The sequence below is a fragment of the Eublepharis macularius genome, chromosome 18 (genome assembly GCF_028583425.1).
Source record: "Eublepharis macularius isolate TG4126 chromosome 18, MPM_Emac_v1.0, whole genome shotgun sequence".
In the NCBI taxonomy this organism is placed as follows: Eukaryota; Metazoa; Chordata; class Lepidosauria; order Squamata; family Eublepharidae; genus Eublepharis; species Eublepharis macularius.
Window position 1 is genome coordinate 12,547,922 of NC_072807.1, and position 16,893 is coordinate 12,564,814.

The window sequence follows — 16,893 nt, forward strand, 5'->3', positions numbered from 1 at the left end:
TCAAATTACATAGGCATGCCAGTCAGCATCCCTTGCTGCTGTACTGAAGTTGGCTGCTCAGCACAGCATGAAGCGGCCTGCTGACAGTAGCATCTTCCAAAGTCCTCTGTATGCAGCCCAGCTCACCTGCACAGTCTGGGCATGGCTGGAAGAACAAAAGCCTTTTGTACTCTTCCTTTTGCCCCCTTTCCTACACTTGCAGTTAGCCAGAGAGGGGCACAATTCAGGCAACTACAGATTTGTAAGGCTGAGGGATGGTGGTGAAGCCAGCTTTTCCTGGTCCTCTAGGTGAGGTTTTCAAGGGGGATTCCCGTAGTCTGAAGAAGGGTTTCCAAGGTGGCTAGTGCCTCCCAGCACTGCAGCACCATTTTGGACTGAATGAGGAAAGAGGACTGCTGCACTCAGAGAGGACCTGCTTCCTTACCACTGACAAGTGCCATTCTTGCAGCTTATAAAAATAGAGAGGGTTTAATACTGCCTAAGGTAAGCAGAATTTTTTCCCCTGCCTAGTTCCATAGACAGTTACACAAACTGCTGGGATTGCAGAAGAGGCCTTTCTGAAAAAAAAAAAACCCTTCCAAGGAAAGATGTACGAGTGTTCTTTATTGAAGTGTGTTGATTTTCCCAGTTGTTAAGAAAGGGGTGGGGGCCCAGGGACTGATGGCTACCCCAAGTGGCTGGGCTAGTGCTCTCAGGTCAGGCAGAAATTACGCTGGCTCCTCGGCTCCAGTTGAGACAGGTTCAGTCCAGCCCCACACTGCAGAGGGAAGAGACAGCGAGAGGCAGGATTGGCTGCAGGTTTGAACCTTGAAGGGGAAAAAGCACTTTAGCCCACCCCCGTGTGGCTAAAGGCCAGAGCAAAGATGAACCAGGACGGTGGAAGTAGCCTCCTTTCACTTTTACGATCAGCAAGTTCATATTGTCTTTCTAAAGAAGTTAAATTGCTTGTCATGGCTCAAGCATATTCGTCTCAAGATAAGGCTTAGGGTTTTTTTCTGCATAGTTAGCCAGCCCCTAAGCTCAAAGGCTAAGGAAGACAGGTGGGCATGTGTGCACCCACAGACAAGAGCGGGCAGGATTGCAAGAGGGAGGTACACAATGCCAAGGGGAAATGGGAATTGTTTTGATGTGATATTTAGGCTGGCTGGGGGACAACATGAGGGCAGGGCCAATGGCTATCTAAAGCTCTGTGGTGGCTTTTGGCAGCCGGTGGGGGAGCATTTTGGGGAACAGAGGGCAGCCAGAATTTTAAGAGAAGACAAGGAAGAGATGTTGAAGGAGGGAAAGTTACTAAAACAAGGCCCTCTCTCCTGTACCCTTTCAAGCACCACTGTATGTCACAGTAGTTTTGCTTGCTGCCCTTAAGATCACACTTGGCCCCCCAAACAGTTGCTTTGCCCAGCTGTACCTGCCCAAGGTGCCTCCAGCCTGAGTGTAATACTTGTTGTAATCCAAGCGTAGCAGCAGTTGAGCCAAGTCTGAGTTTATCTGGTGGTTATGGACACTGGAGAGAATCTTGAACAGAAGAGAAGACTGGCTGCTGAAGCCCTGCAAGATGGACACGCAAGCGGTTTCTTCTGTTTCCACCCTCCCCATAACAGCAGCCCTGCTAGACCACACCTCTGGTATACCTAGTCCAGAACATCCTGTTTTATGCAACAGCCAGACAGTTGCTCCAGATGACCAACTAACAGGGCACTGAAGCCAAGCTGCCGCTGTTGGGTCCTAGCACTGGGATCTCAAGGGCTCCGTCCGTCAGCATGGCTAGTAACTGCTGGTAACTGGTTCTCCGTGAATTGTCTTTTAAAGGCACCTATGCTAGTAGCCTTCACTAAAGCCTCACTGGCAGAGAATTCCACAATTTACTTTCATTGAGGAAAGTAGTATTTCCTATTGTCTGTCCTGAACCCGTTTCCCAATAACTTCATTGGGTGCTCTAAGAAGCAGTACTATGGGAGAGAAAGAAAAAGCTCTATATACTTTCTCTGTCCAGTGCTGAATTTTGTAAACATTTGTCATGCCCCACCCCCCCAGCTTTTTTCCCCAGACTGAAAAGTCCCAGATTGTTTAGCCTTTTGTCATAGGAAAATTACTCAAACCCCTTAATCATCTTGGCTGTCCTCTTCTACACTTCCCTAGCTCTGCAATAATCTCCTTCTGAGATACTATTAGCCAGTAATAGTGCCCCTATATAGATATATGGTGCAGCCTCATTAGAAAATAGTGCTGGGCTGTAAGATGTTATGAGAATAGGCTTTTTTGGCTCAGAAATGAGACTGGGTGTTAAAAAGAAGTGGGGGAAATTGTTCTGTCCCTCTCTTTAAAGGGGGGGGGACCACCCTGAACAAGGAGAAGTTTTAAAAAGTCCTAAACGGTTTCCTCGGAGACATCCCATTTGGAGACAGCTGCTGCTTTTAAGTGTCTCAGCTTACTGAATTTTTGATAAATCACTTAATATGTTTCAGTTAATGCTGTAGAATCAGTAGGGCTTAGATACTGCCTGAGTAAGTGAAGCCTGGAACACCCAGACTCCCTGGCTTAACAAGAAGCACCACAAGCCGATGTGCGGCTTCTCATACTACTAACTGCCCCCCCCCCCGGGGTGGTGGGGGAGGGAGGAGGCTGGACTTCACGCTCAGGCTTCCCTTTGAACACGACCTCCTCCATCCTTCGGTCAACAGCAGAAGTGCACTGCAAATGTCCCCCATCCTCATATAAAGAGACTGAATGTGGGTCAAAGAACAATCTCAGAGCTATGCCGTTCTTGAATATACAGCCTGTGGAGAGGGCTGCCACCAGAAACAGGCAAGATTAGCGACAATCACGGGTAAAACAGCAAAGGGCTACCTTCCTTTGCCCACAGAAGCACCTACTGAGCTTCCACAGTGGTACCTTAAGAATTTCATTGTCTCCCGCCACCTGCAAACACCATACACTGTACCAATTAGAGGAATGAATATACCTTGGCTAGGATGCTCAGCTGGGTGGTGCCTCGTTCATCCAGTGGTCCTAGGTTCTGGCTGACTAGGGAGCAGAAGCTATGGCAGAGATCCAAGATTTCGTTCAGACAATGGAAAGCCTGCACAGCAAGAAAGCAAGCGCATAAAGAGACATTAAAGGGGCTGCTCCCCTCACAGCAGTCCTGGTTTTCCCTTCCTGAAATTTCACATCTCGCTGTTAACGGTGTGAAAACATTTTGGACAAACTTTGAATTCAGTTTAATACATTTCCATAAAGTCTTGGCCAAGGAAACTATTTTGATGTTCATAAGCACCTGTCCAAGCAGTAAACTAGTCTGGAATAAATTACAAGAACATCTCACATGCCAGCGTGTGTGCGGTGCTTTGGGAAAAGACCAATGGCAGCCTTCCTTTCTAACTCTGCTAACAGCTGCTGCTACTAAGCTGCTATCAAGAACGACCCCCCCTTTGAACATATACACACAAAACTTGCCTTTGTGATGCTTAAGTGCACAAAGGATTGTTTAAAACCATTTCAATGCATAATTTTAGTGACTTACATATTCTGTATTCATGGCTCGGAAACTGCTAGGGAAATAACTTAAATTCATCATGAGAGTGCGGGTGGATTCCCCATGTGTGGCATTGCGTTAATTTAATGCTGGTTCCAACAGAACAACTCTTACATATCTGTTGGCTGAAGCAGAAGAGTGGTGTGTGTCTTGTGACGCTAAGAGGCACTCACTGGTTTCAGCAGAATAAAGGACTGTGCGAGGAGGTTGCTCAAGAAGTGATCATGCGCCAGTCGGATGCTCTCAAAGTCACGGGTAGAATTGATCTGTTGCAGTAGCTGTGCAAACTGAGACTCCAGGACATCCACCTAGGAACAAAAAAAGCCAGAAAACTTGCCATCTCTGCCACAGGTATCTTGGGGGGGGGGGGAAAGTCTGTCTGCAGGAACAGGTAAGTCAGCAGGTCTGGGTTGGAACTTTAAAGGCTATCCAAAGAGCTGATGTTTTACTCCATAGAAGAGGTACAACAGCATTGGAGACATCCAAGATTATACGCCTTAAGGTCTGTATTACTCCTTTATCTCGGGCCCGGTTTCCACCTGCCAATTCTCTCAAAGACAGATGGGAATGCCCAGCACCCTCACCTGCAAGTAATACTGCAGATTGTCGACGAGGAAAGTCATGTGATGCCGCATCCGCCACTTGATTGCGTCTGTTCTGTTAGATTCTAGGCGCTTGCACTGCATCTGCAGAGCCCAACAGTGCTGCAGCTCAGCCTGGACTCGCCGCACACTGAGCAGGTACTTGAACACGACATTGTATCTGAAGAGAGGGCAGATCACGGTTGGGCCAACCCCTGGTAAGGAGTCCTGACAGAGCATGGGCTCTCTATACAGAGCAGGATGAGCCTCTGCTCTTTCCAGAGCACACTGCGTGTGAAAGATGTGTCACCCAAATCAGTTCTTTCAGACTTTTGCTATGACCAATCATGAAGTACGACAGCCTCCAAATTGAAACCAAGAAGTTCGGCACTCACTTTTCCAGGACAGCTGGAGTGAAGAGGATATGGAGAGGCCACTGTACTTTGTAGTGGAGCCCTAGTGCAGCCCAGCCTGATGTGGGAGACTCATGGGGAGATAATTCTCGAGAAGGGGTTTCACGAGCCTGAGCATCTGAAATGGAAGCCCAGGGAACAACTTGCATTTCAGTCAGGATGCAGCTGGGTAACAGTTCAGTCCAGGGCAGCTGTCAGAATTGATGTAAGGAAAAAAACCTGTAATTTTCTTAGCATGAATTCCTATTTTTAGGAGAGAGAAGTGGTGATGGAGGTTGCCCTCTAGTCATAGCTGACTTACGGTGACCCCTGGTGGGAATTTCATAGCAAAAGGTGGTTTGCTGTTGCCTGCCTCTGCAACCCTGGCCTTTGTTGGAGGTCTCTCATCCAGTTACTAACCAAGGCCGACCCAGCTTAGCTTCTGATATCACCTTCTTCAGAAGGAGGACAGGGACAACTTATGAAAGCTGACTTGGAGGAATTTCTCTTACTGTCTAGACAGAAGTGGAAAAAACAAGAACAACCTACAGCATGTATGGCGAGTGGTCAGCAATGGGGTAAATGAAGCTGTGTAAAGTGCAGTGATGCACACTGGAAATCCTGACTTTGAATCTATGCTGACGGGTTTCAACTGGCCTCACACGGAGAGAAAGATCTGGGTGTTGTGGTGGACAGCTCAAGGAAAATGTTAGTTTAGTATGTGCCGGCAGTGAAATAGGAAAGTTTCATGTTGGGGATTATTAGGAAAGAGACTGGAAATAAGACAAAACCACTACTGTAATGCCCCCTGTGCAGACCTATGGTATGGCCTTGTCTGGAATTCTGTGTAAGTTCCGGTTGCTGCTTCTAAAAAGAGAGTTGCAGAGCTGGGGAAAAAAAGGGCAACCGAGATGCTTAAGGGGTTGGGCACCTTCCTATGAGGAGTAGTTTTTTTCAGTTTCAAAAAAAAAATGACTGAAGGAGGACATGTAGAAGTTTGTAAAATTCTATCTCAGGTAAAGAAAGCAGATAGAACTTTTTTCTCCCTCTCTCATAACACCCAATGAAGCTGATGGACAGGAGGTTCAGGACAGACAACAGGACAGGTAATTACTTTAAAGTACCAGAATTCACTGCCAGTTGGACCTAGCTTAGACGGTTTCAATAGAGGGCTAGGCAGATTTATGGACGATAGGTCCATCCACGGCTACTAGAACCACATCCAGAGGCAATAAATCACTGAATACCAGTGCCGTGAGGCAACAGCAGGGGAATCCTGGCCCCTATGCCTGGTGTTTTATGGCCTTCTATAGCAACTGTTGGCCTGTGTAAAAACAGGATATGGGACTCAATGGTCTACTCGTCTGATCCAGCAGGGCTTTTCTTCTTGTTGCTACAAAACCAACCAACTTCATAAAAACAGATCCATGTACACATGAAGCAGAGAGGCTAGGGACTGAATTTGTGACTTTTTGCATGCAAAGCAGATATTCCCTCCAGAAAGGCCTTTAGGTACCACCATTCGCTTTTTGCTGAAAGTCAACTAGATGACAGAAGTGTGGCCTGCACTTTTTCTGAATAGCGCTCTCTCTTAACTATTGCTGCAAAGCTTCCATGCTACAAGACTGGGGTTTTTTTAGGTTGATGGCGGTGGATCAGGCCTTGAAATACTAGACCCTTCCCTCTCCATGACCAGCCAATGAGACTTCACTAACATTGATGCCAGCTGCAGAAGCATGGGTCTATGTGAAAAATTAGGATTAAAGCTGTGTTAGGAGTTTAGATGCACTTCCAACATGTAAACTCAGGGAGACTTCCGCATCTGAAATGGGAGCTCCCATTGCTCACATCCAAACTGACCTCTGTGCTCCTTTCCATGGTAATGGATGGTGAGATGAAGGAGAGGGAGGAGGTTGTCATCATCCAGTAACACTTTGTGGGCTGACTGCTGGAATGCCACGTTGACATCTGTGGGGCAAAGGCAAGAATGAGCCAATCAGCAGGCATGAACATCTTTGGCCACTCCCCTTGCCCTCATCAGCAATGAGGCTAAACTGATATTCCACCTTCCCTTGCAGGACACAAGCCCTCCTTGGACAGTAGAGAACGGATGTCTAAGTGGCCAGAGAAGCTTTTCCCTGAAGCACCAGATCTATGGAGCTGCACTCCCCTTCCCAGAACTTTCTGACACTCACCGTGCTCTGTCACCGCAGTGGGAGGTGTCTTTAGCAAATGCTGTGCAGTGTCAATGAAAGCCTGAAACAGTTCTCCTCTCCCCAAGAGATAAAAATCTTTAATAATCTGAAAGGAAAGCAAGCAAAACTGAGGGCATCATGGTCTCCTGCTAAGTCGTTATCTGCGAACAGCCGCCAACATCTTCCAGAAGGAAGAGCTTTCAAAAGTTCAGGAGGGAATCTGCATTTACCTTCAGCTGTCCTATTAGATCTGATTCTTCTACCATCAGCTTCCATAAGTGCTAGGAAGTAAGAGAGGACAATCCATCAATATCCCGAGCCAAGCACCCCCAGTATCGGAGAGGTGGAGCCACCCATATGAAGCTCCTGTACACTGAGCCAGACCACGGGGCCTGTCAAGGTCAGTATTGTCTATTCTGACTGGCAGCAGCTCCCCAGAGTCTTCCACATCAAGCTACTAGCTGGTCCTTTTAAAAGGAGATGCTCAGGATTGAACTTGGGACCTTCTGCTCGACCAGTGAGCCATGGCCTCCACTCCCTTCTACACCAGCTTGCTCGCTGTGTACAAAGTCGTCATCTGACAGTCTTTATTACTTAATCCAGCGATGACCTCAACGGCCATTTCCCCCACCCCAGATGTGTTGCTGCAGGGGCCCCTAAAGGAGCCGCCACCTAGAGCAAGGCTCAGTATGCACGTTTTTTTTTCTCCCTTTCCCATAATATTAGAATTGGGGGCACCCGATAAAGTTGATGGACACTAGATCCAGCATGGACAAAAGGAAATGCTGCTTTACCCAACGAGTGATTAAAGAGAGGAATTCGCTGCTACTGGACCTAGTGATGGTCGTAAGAACGTATGTGCAAAGCGCCGTCAAGTCACAGCTGACTCATGGCGACCCCCGTTGGGCTTTCAAGGCAAGAGACAAACAGAAGTGACTTGCCATTGCCTGCCTCTGCATAGTGACTTTGGACTTCCTTGGTGGTCCCCCATCCAAGTACTAACCAGGGCCAACCCTGCTTAGCTTCCAAGATCTGATGAGCTCAGGCTAGTCTGGGCCATCCAGGACAGGATGCCATAAGCAGAGATGGTTTTAACCATACAGATCCATAGATGGTTTTAATCAGATAGATCCATGGAGGGTAGATCCATCAAGGGCTACTAGCCATGGTGACCAAAGGGAACAGCCGTATTTAATAACAACAGCAACATTTGATTTATGTACTGCCCTTCAGGATGACTTAACACCCATTCGGAGCGGTTTACAAAGTATGTCATTATTATCCCCACAACAGCAAACACTCTGTGAGGTGGGTGGGGCTGAGAGAGCTCCTAGAAGCTGTGACTAGCCCAAGGTCACCCAGCTGGCTTCAAGTGGAGGAGTGGGGAATCAAACCCGGCCCTCCAGTTTAGAGTCCCACTCTCTTAACCACTACACCAAACTGGCAGTAGAGACAGTAAACCTCTGAATACGAATGCTAGGAGGGAACATTAGAGGGAAAGCCTTGGCCTCTAAGCCCTCCCTGTTGGCCCTCCATGTCCACACAGGACCCGCGGCTCTTCTTATGCAAAGCCTTGGAATTATGGCCTACCTCAGCCACAGTGCTCCGGATCCAGTCAACCACAGACTCAAAGTCTACCAGGTTGAAGAGGGTCTGCTGCTTGAGGCGATGCAACTCTGCGGCAAAGATATCTTCCTGGTTCTTCAAGATGGACCCTGAGGCATAAGATAAAGGCAGTCTAGTCGGCAGCTGCCCTTCACGTCCACAGGAAAGAGCAGAAACCCTTACTGAACACATTATTCTAGCTCACCAGTGCATTCCATCGGACACAGAAAGTTGGTCCTGTTTAATGTCACGCTAAAAACAGCAGCACATGCAACACGTCAAAAATAATCAAAGGGTTCTATTCCACACTGGTAGGTCTTGCTGGAACCCCATATTCCCTTCTGAATACCTTAAGAAAACTGGGGAAGCCACAGCAGACAGGGGAAACTCTGAGGGGGACCAAAGTGGGGAAGTGGTGTGAGAACACTCTAAGGTATTCATGATTGCAAAAAAGACAGCTGAAAGATTTTAAGTATTTCAAAGAGATGAAAATGGCAACAGTAGTTCACCTTTGTCCACCAAGGACAGGACAAAAACAAGTATGGAGGCAGCAGATCCCAAATAAATACTGGACATACCAATCAATACCAAAGATAAAATAGCCACGCCTCTCGTTTTCAGCAGATCTGGCAATAACCTGGGGCTTTTGCTGTTCTTTTCAGCAGTCTACCAGATCCCCTCTAGCCTTACAGTACAATTATCTAGGACCAGCCACAGTCCTGCAGTGATTACTGGGCAGGTCTGAGAGCCGTACCAGCCAGCCTTTATATGCATCAAAGTCCTAACGCACTGAGGACATCTCCTTGGGGTGGGTGGACACACTGAAAAAGCAGAGATGAAAGTGGGCCTTTGATTTGCTGAAGCCTGGTGAACACCCAAAACTACCGCAAGTCCCTGATCTCTACTCTACAGCTTCCTGCTTACATTGAGGTGCCCACAACCAATGGGATATTAAATTCCAACTTGAGCAGAACCCACTATGCCATCAAAGTGTGAGATTGTAGGAAGGCTTCACACTCTTTTAATTGGGTTTGATTATAAATGCCACTCTGCCAGGAAGCCAGCAAGGAAACTAAGCATTTAAGCACCAGTTACCTGACTCAATATGCAGAATGAGCCACAGTTCCTTACCTTTTTTTGTAAGGCTTATATTCTGACTCTCAAACATCTGAACAGACTCTCCCACAAAGAGGATTTTCTCAGCAACACGCACGGGGATGTAGGAAGGCAACATTTCTATCCGCAGAGAGAACTGCTTTGGAGAAGGGGCCAACATGTTCTCCTCTTCAATCAGTCGCTGTCTCAACAAGGGTTGGATGAGATACAAGGTGCAGAGACAAAAAAAACCAAACAAGAATGGAAAACCATCACATCAAAAGCACCAAGTCAAGCCACTTCTGCTGAAGTTCCTGGTTGGTGCCTTGCCCATCAAGCAGGTGTTGTGAGAAAACAAAAATGTCATACGGGTTATGTCTGGTAAGAACCCCTGAACCATGAATGATGGCCTGACTGCTTCTGAACTGCCTGTAACTTAGAGAGCACCTAACGAAATAAAGCTACTCCAAGTCAGTTTCATACAAAGTATTAATCATACATTGTTATTAATTGCCATTCAGTTCATTCACAATCATTATACAGTCTCCCTCACCAGACCTATAAAGTGCTTAGTGCATATCACAGATATTATTATTGGTAATGACCCTTCCACTTCATACTGTTTTTTTTGTTTTGTCCAGAAGTTCAATTATTTGTATAATGGTCCAAATGGTCACAAGTCCATTATAGGTCCATCTAGCACATAGATAGAAACGTCCATGGAGACTGTATAATGATTGTGAATGAACTGAATGGTAACTAATAACAATGTATGATTAATACTTAGTATGAAACTGACTTGGAGTAGCTTTATTTCGTTAGGTGGTCTTGAATTCTGTAACTGTTAGCAATTGTCAGGACCCTCCCTGTTTTTGTAACTTAGAGGGGGCAAATAGGACACCTGTAAAAGAGGATGAAGGGACAAGATTTCAAAGCAGCTTTCATGGGGAGGACGCCACATCTTACCATATCCTGCAGCTCTCGTAGCTGTTTTCCTGTCAGCCCTCCAATGCCCAGATCATCCTCCTCCTCTTCAGGCTGGGAAGGGACACTCCCTGAAGAGGGACCCTGCTTAATGAAGAACTCCTCATACTGGTCCAGGAGTAACCCATGCAGCATCCAGGCTGAGAGCTGTTTGTACATGACAGCATGACACATAGCCAAGACCCTGCAGATGAACAGAGAGGGCAAGGCTCATTTCCCTGAGAGGCAGCAGGAGGCCAGGAGATGCAAATGCCACCCAGGCGGCATCTCCTCAGTGGGCAGCCATGCATCCTCACAGAATTCACGTGCCAAAGCCATGCTGAATTAACAGGGGTAGGGTGGATGACTTTGCTTCTGGCAGTGGGTCACACCCCAGAAAGAACAGTGATACGGGCAACAGTGGCACTTGAAGGAGATGAGGAAGGGATCCCGGGGTCAGAAATCTGGCATTTCTCTCCAGCCTCTGTCTGGTCCCTGCTCAGTCGGATCTCAACAGAAGCCTCTTACTGTTCGAGGGCACTCCGTACAGGGGGCAAGCCACCACGACTGTAATGATGGACAATCTCCAGGATTTGACAGCCGTGAATCTGAAAAGGAAGCAGATCCACAGACATTTCTTTCTGCATGGTCTGCTACTGACAGGTGGGTTTCAGAAGACCCACGGACCTCCCCTCTCCTGCCAAACTGAAAGAGGAGGGATTTATTTCAAATGCCTAACATACATCCAAACAGCTCTTTTATTTTGCCCATTTCATCAGTTACTAGCAAGATTTGTGCTACCACAAAAACCTGGGCTGGAATCTGTAAAAACAGACAGCTACTGGCAGTGAGGATACATTGTGCTGCCTCCACGTAAGAGCAATAGATGACAAGCGGCTTTCTGAATTAGGCGGTACCTTCTGCGTCTTGATCTGCTCCACCACAACCATCAATGAAGGAAAAAGGAGCTGAAACTGCAAAATCAGAAAAAGAACTGCTAGTTATAATGGAGGGGGTGGGTGGATCTCCAGCCAGGGAAAGAAACAACTGGTAAAGCTTCACTAGCCACTCTCCCATCCCTGCAACCTTTAGGATGTCAGGCCAAAAGAAGGGAGGTTTTGGTGTTTGGCCCAGGAAGAACTCAGGCACACCTGTCTGCCTTGAGGAGAGAAGGCATCACTCCACCAGTGGAAGTCTGTAGCCTGCAACAATCTGGATTTGCAAGTAGGTGGAACATACCTGGTCCAAGGAATAGTTCACATGTGAGATGGTCAGGTGAGGATCAGCCAAGAACTGCCAAGAACAAAGAGACAAAGGAGACTAGAATAAGCCGTCAGGTGACACATACAAAATTTCCAGAAATTTTGAAGCCACAGGGGAAGAGGGGGGAATAAAATGGAAAGGTGTGTGAAATTAAAATACATGAAATACTTCGTTTCCTAGCAAACCTAAATGTATTTGCCCGCTTTAGAAAAATAATCTGCATCATTTATAACTTGGTTAGCATATTTTTAGGTGGGTAGCTGTGTTAGCCTTTAGTAGCAGAACAAAATTTGAGTCCAGTTGCACCTCAAAGACTAACTAGATTTCCAGGTATGAGCTTTTGAGAATCTAAGCTTCCTTCTTCAGATCCCTTCTCATTTTGCAGGGCGGTGAAGTGGTTCGGCTGTGAATCAGCACTCTACTGGTTCGAATCCCACTGCTGCCATGAGCTCAGTAGGTGGCCTTGGGGAAGCCACTCCTCTCAGCCCCAGCTCCCCAGCTGCATTGTGGGGATAATAATATTAAGTTGTTCACTGCTCTGGGTGAGACCCTAATCTATCTAGAAAAGTGGTATATGTGCAGTTATGGTGATGATGAGTATGATGAGTCAAAGCTCTCTTGAGCTCACTTTGACTCATGAACTTAGTTATCTGAAGAAGTGAGCTTTGACTCACAATGCTTTTATACTGGAAAATTTTGTTGGCCTTCAAGGTGCTATCAGACTTGAATATAGTTAGCATATGAAATGGTACTAATTGGCATATTTGTGGAATTGCTATCTATCCTGTAAAGGGAGCTGACTAGATAAGCACAGATTAAGGGTACCAATGTATGGATGAGAAATTGGTGCCAGAAAGGTTTCGGTTTTTAGGCAATGGAGAACTTTCTAGGACAAGCCAAACTCATACAAAAGAGACTGGCTTCATCTGAACCAAAAGGGAACCACTTAATATCAAAAAAGGCGGCAGAACAGCTTTTCAACTAAGCAGCCTAACATCTGTTTCAGGTAAATTAGTAGAAACTGTTAGTAAAGAAAGAACTTATTGAGAAGGCCTCAGACTCAGATAGCAGGGATAAGAACTTATCAAAGGGAAAGAACTTATTAATGAAGGCTGCTGAATGAATATCAGCATGGCTTCTACAAAAAGGAGTCCTGCCTCTCTAATCTTTTGGAGTTTTTGAAGCAGGTTGATAAAGGCAATCTAGTAAACATCATATACTTGAAATTAGCAATCATGAGCAAAGAGGACGGATGAACTTATAGATTAAAAATTGGTTAAATGGAAGGCAGAAGAGAGCAGGAACAAATGGACAGTTCTCACAATGAAGTGAGCAGTGGGGTCGTACAAGGATTGGGGCTGAAAAGAGCGCGCTGTTCATAAATGAATTGAAAGTGGGGGTGCTGACTGCATGAGAAGGATCTACAAAGTCTTTCTTAAGTTGCTTCTTGCCACTCACATGTATCTCAAGAGGAAATAAAAACGCCAACTGGAAAGAAGTTCAAAAAGGGAAAGCAAAAATGTAAGGCAAGAGTCCATGACTAGTCATTGAAGTAGCTATGGTAAACCTATCCATAAATAGAAAGGGAAGCGGGAAGAATGACCATTTAGTTCCAGTTGCTTCATTTCAAGTTCCTTCTTGCAAATGCAGGTTTTTCAGGAAGCAGCCATGCTCAATCCTCTGCTGAGCAAGGTTCGAGTCCAGTAGCACCTTAAAGACCAACAAGATTTCCAGGACACAAACTTTTGAGAATCAAAGCACCTGAGGATCTTGAAAGCTTATACGCTGGAAATCTTGTTGGTCCTTAATGAGTGACTGGACTTGATCTTGCTCTTCTGCTACAGATGGCTACCCACCTGAATTAATTCTCTGCTGTTTTCTTGCTGGAAAAAAGGCATAGTAGCTAGGATATAAATTTTTATTAATGAGAAAAATAGTATCTTCTTCACACACTTTCTGAGCCTTCTTTGCAAAATAAAAACATCAGTGGTGAAAAATGGGGGGGAATATCACCCTTTAATATGCCACAAGACATTTCTTTTGATTTTCCTCCCCCTCTGAATGCATCTTGTTAGAGTAAGCTTCTTAACACAGCTCTCTCTTTCCCAAGGCCAGTGTACTCTGAGACAGTAATGCATCTTAGAGTCAGGCTGCAAGACAAAAGAGATCCCATGGTTGCTCCACCACCACCTGTTCTTGTCCCTCTGTGTGTGGGGGTGGGTGGGGAGCACAGCTTCCAGCTCTGCTACACCTTTCCCTCTCCACCTTTCCCTCTTTCTGGGGAAAATCCCAGCTTTGCCTCCTTTACCAGCAGTGGCTGGGGCTAAACATAGCTCAGCATAAGGGAAATGTTGGACTCACTTCTGCAAAGTGGGTTCACAAAGGCATTCTACCTTTGTAGGGAAATATCTTTGTAAATAATTTTGCTACAGCTCTCTCTATATGCTTTAGACAATGACGGCAGTATCTAATGACACATGCTTTTGACCACATGAGCATGAGCCACAATACGTGAGTCTTGCTGCTAACTGCTGTAACAGGCTAATGTGGCTTTCTGTTTAATATGTAACGCTTAATACAACGCTTAGAGCAAACCAAGAATTGCTCACCCCTTTCTAAGCAGTCGGCTGAACGTTTCTTTGGGTTGACGCATCTGACGAAGAGAACTGTGATTCTCGAAAGCTTATGCTACAGTAAAGTTGGTTAGTCTTAAAGGTGTTACTGGACTCTTTGATTTTGCTACTACAGACTAACACGGCTAACTCCTCTGGATCCTTGGGTTGTGGCACCTGATTTCATCAGCAGAGTCTCCTAGTGAGCTTGATGCAGCAGGCAAAACAATGCTCCTTCTTACCTCTTGCTCCAAGTCAAGCAAAGCTTGTCGGTATGGTTGCAGGACCGCATCAAGTCCAGTGCAGAAAGCACGTAGGTAAATCCCTTGCTGGGGCAGGTGACCATCCTGAAACCAAAGCAGAGAAGGTGGCTTCTTCAAACCTCTGATGTGAATGCCAATACACAGGGCTCCAATACACAAGGCTCCTGCTTACGTTAAGACAGAAAAAACCCTAGAAGCTAATGGCAATAACAAACCACACACACACCTTCTAGGATCCAATTTGCCGCCTGGGAGAATTCCCTTCCTTGGCAGAAGCTGGAACTGAGGACACAGATCAGGTGGGTGGGTTGGGATGCATTTCAGCAAGTTTGCGGCCAGGATAGGCTGACCCAGAAGCTAAACACATGCATTCATTTTAGTTTTCTGAAATTGTGTTGTCTGGGACTGGGCCGCCGAGTCACAAGATCCCATCCTGAGGAATGACGGCAAACGCACCACAGTGTTCCAGGCTGAACTCTGCAAGGAAGTCTGGTGCTCAGCACACATGTGTATTTTTATTTCTTTATGGCATTTATACTCTGCCTTTCTCAGTGAGACTCAAGGCGGATGACAAGATTAGTACAGTCAATATAAAGGACCTACGGGACTGCCTCCCTTCCTATAGGCTGTGTGCCATTAATAGCAGCAGAGTGGGAGAACAGAGCACCACATCAAGGCTTCACCCTCACTTTGAAGGTTCATGCTGAAAACGAGGAGTTTCGTTCATCTGAACAGGGTCTCCCTGCACATGGGTGAAATCAACAGCAGCCTGCACATGGGCTTTCTCTGTGGTGGCCCCTACCCTATGGAACGGCCTTCCTGAGAAGTCTAGGAGAGCCCCCACCCTCCTGGCTTTCTGCAAATGATGCAAACTGGAATGATTCAAAAAGGCTTTTTACTCAGATAGGAGGGTTGTATTGTAAGTAGGACGTCTCAGAAGCTTCACTAATGAATGAGGAACCATGTACTTCCCCACTATGTTGCCTTACATACTATCTGTTGCCTCAAGTACGTGTTCCTGTGCGCTTCCAGTTGCTTCAAGGATGACTCTACTGGGTAGTTCTATATTGTCTAATGTCAGTCCGAGAATTGCTTATTTCAGCCTTTGTATTGGATTCTTGCTAATGGTGTGTCTTTGCAAACTTGCATTTATTTACTCTATGGCATTGTTTAGGGAGATGTCCTTGATGTTGACTGTACTAATCTCACACTCTGTAATTCGCCTTCTCAGTGAGAAAAGTGGACTATAAATGACACAAATAAATAAACAATGACGTAGGGCAAGTAAATGCAAGTTTACATTAGCAAAAATCCAATAATCAAAATGCTGAAAAAGAGCATAAGCAGTTCTAAGATTGACATTCGGCAGCACAGAACTACCCAGCAGGGCCGTACTTGAAGCACAGGCAGCACATACTCAAGGCCACAGATAGGATGTGAGCTGGGTGACCTGGGGTCAGTCACAGCTCTCTCAGAGCTCTCTCAGCCCCACCCACCTCACAGGGTGTTTGTTGTGGGGATAATAATGACATACTTTGTAAACTGCTCTGAGTGGGTATTAAGTCGTCCTGAAGGGCGGTATATAAATCGAATGTTATTATTTATTATATTATAGGCGCGAAGTCTCCAGTCCCTAAGAAGCCCCTGAAAGGCAGCCGCGAAGGCCTCCCGCTCGGCCTGAGGGGAAAGGCCGTCCCCACCCCGAGGCTCGGGGCCCCACCTGCGGGTGCTGCTGAGCCGGCGGCGGGAGCTGCGGCTGGACGTGCTCGGCGAACTGCTCGACGAACTCGCTGAAGCGGATGTAGAAGGCGCCGAGGCGGCAGACGCGGGCCAGGAGGCCGCTCTCGCTGGGGTGCAGGAAGGGCAGCTCCGGGCACACCTGCGCGGGGTGGGGGTTGGGGGTGGGGGGGGAAGAAACGTTAGCACCGTTAAGACCGGGCCCCGCCCCCCCCCCCCGCCCGTCCCGAGGGCGCCACCTGCAGGCCGCCGCCGAAGAGGCCGCCGGTGTAGCCGCGCAGCGCCAGCAGCAGCTCGTGGATCATCCCGGCCAGCGCCGGTCGCGCGCAGCACGCCGGGAAGGAGGGCCAGCCGCCTCGCCTCGCCTCGCCTCGCCGCGCGGGGGATGCCGGGAGGCGCGTCGCCCCCACCCGGCCAGCGAGCATGCGCGCCGAGTTTCCCTCACGGCAGCCGCCGCCCTGAGTCCGAGAGGCGGGGCGCGCTTCTCCTGCTCGGCGCGGGCGGCCTTGGCACACGTGTGTCAGCCGAGGCGCGCAAGGCCGAACGTGGGAACGGCGGCCCCGGTTCCCCCGGCGGCTCTTTGCCCGGCGAGCGCCCGCGCAGGGCTCGCCGCCCGGTCCGCCCCTCCGAGTTGGCTGTAGGGCGAGTCACGCCC

General features: G+C 47.5%; 1 protein-coding gene across 3 annotated transcripts; it reads right to left on the reverse strand.

The window, feature by feature from the left end:
- Positions 1-585: 585 nt before the first annotated feature.
- TUBGCP4 (tubulin gamma complex associated protein 4) lies at positions 586-16,885 on the reverse strand. Of its 3 annotated transcripts, none has more exons than XM_055002149.1 (18): positions 16,604-16,885; positions 16,222-16,380; positions 14,481-14,585; positions 11,603-11,656; positions 11,281-11,337; positions 10,892-10,971; positions 10,367-10,568; positions 9,437-9,602; positions 8,291-8,415; positions 6,931-6,981; positions 6,701-6,806; positions 6,366-6,473; positions 4,509-4,644; positions 4,117-4,294; positions 3,706-3,840; positions 2,963-3,079; positions 1,409-1,548; positions 586-757 (listed from the first exon to the last, which is right to left on the reverse strand). In XM_055002149.1, the coding sequence occupies exons 1-18, from the start codon at positions 16,661-16,663 to the stop codon at positions 742-744; spliced, it is 1,995 nt and encodes a 664-aa protein (XP_054858124.1). In that variant the 5' UTR covers positions 16,664-16,885; the 3' UTR covers positions 586-741. The 3 variants fall into 3 exon arrangements, with proteins under 3 accessions (XP_054858124.1, XP_054858125.1, XP_054858123.1); XM_055002150.1 differs by lacking the exon at positions 16,604-16,885 and adding an exon at positions 16,478-16,558 and having other exon boundaries at positions 1,409-1,515; XM_055002148.1 differs by lacking the exon at positions 16,604-16,885 and adding an exon at positions 16,478-16,558.
- Positions 16,886-16,893: the final 8 nt, after the last annotated feature.

What these genes read in the sequence shown, in the direction of transcription:
- TUBGCP4 (XM_055002148.1), bottom strand. Translation starts at nt 16,543, where the DNA reads ATGATCCACGAGCTGCTGCTGGCGCTGCGCGGCTACACCGGCGGCCTC. An exon ending in GTACGGAGTGCCCTCGAACA is followed by an intron (nt 10,569 to 10,891) that starts GTAAGAGGCTTC and finishes GTTCATCTGCAG; the next exon opens with GGTCTTGGCTATGTGTCATG. An exon ending in CACTGCGGTGACAGAGCACG is followed by an intron (nt 6,474 to 6,700) that starts GTGAGTGTCAGA and finishes TTTGCCCCACAG; the next exon opens with ATGTCAACGTGGCATTCCAG.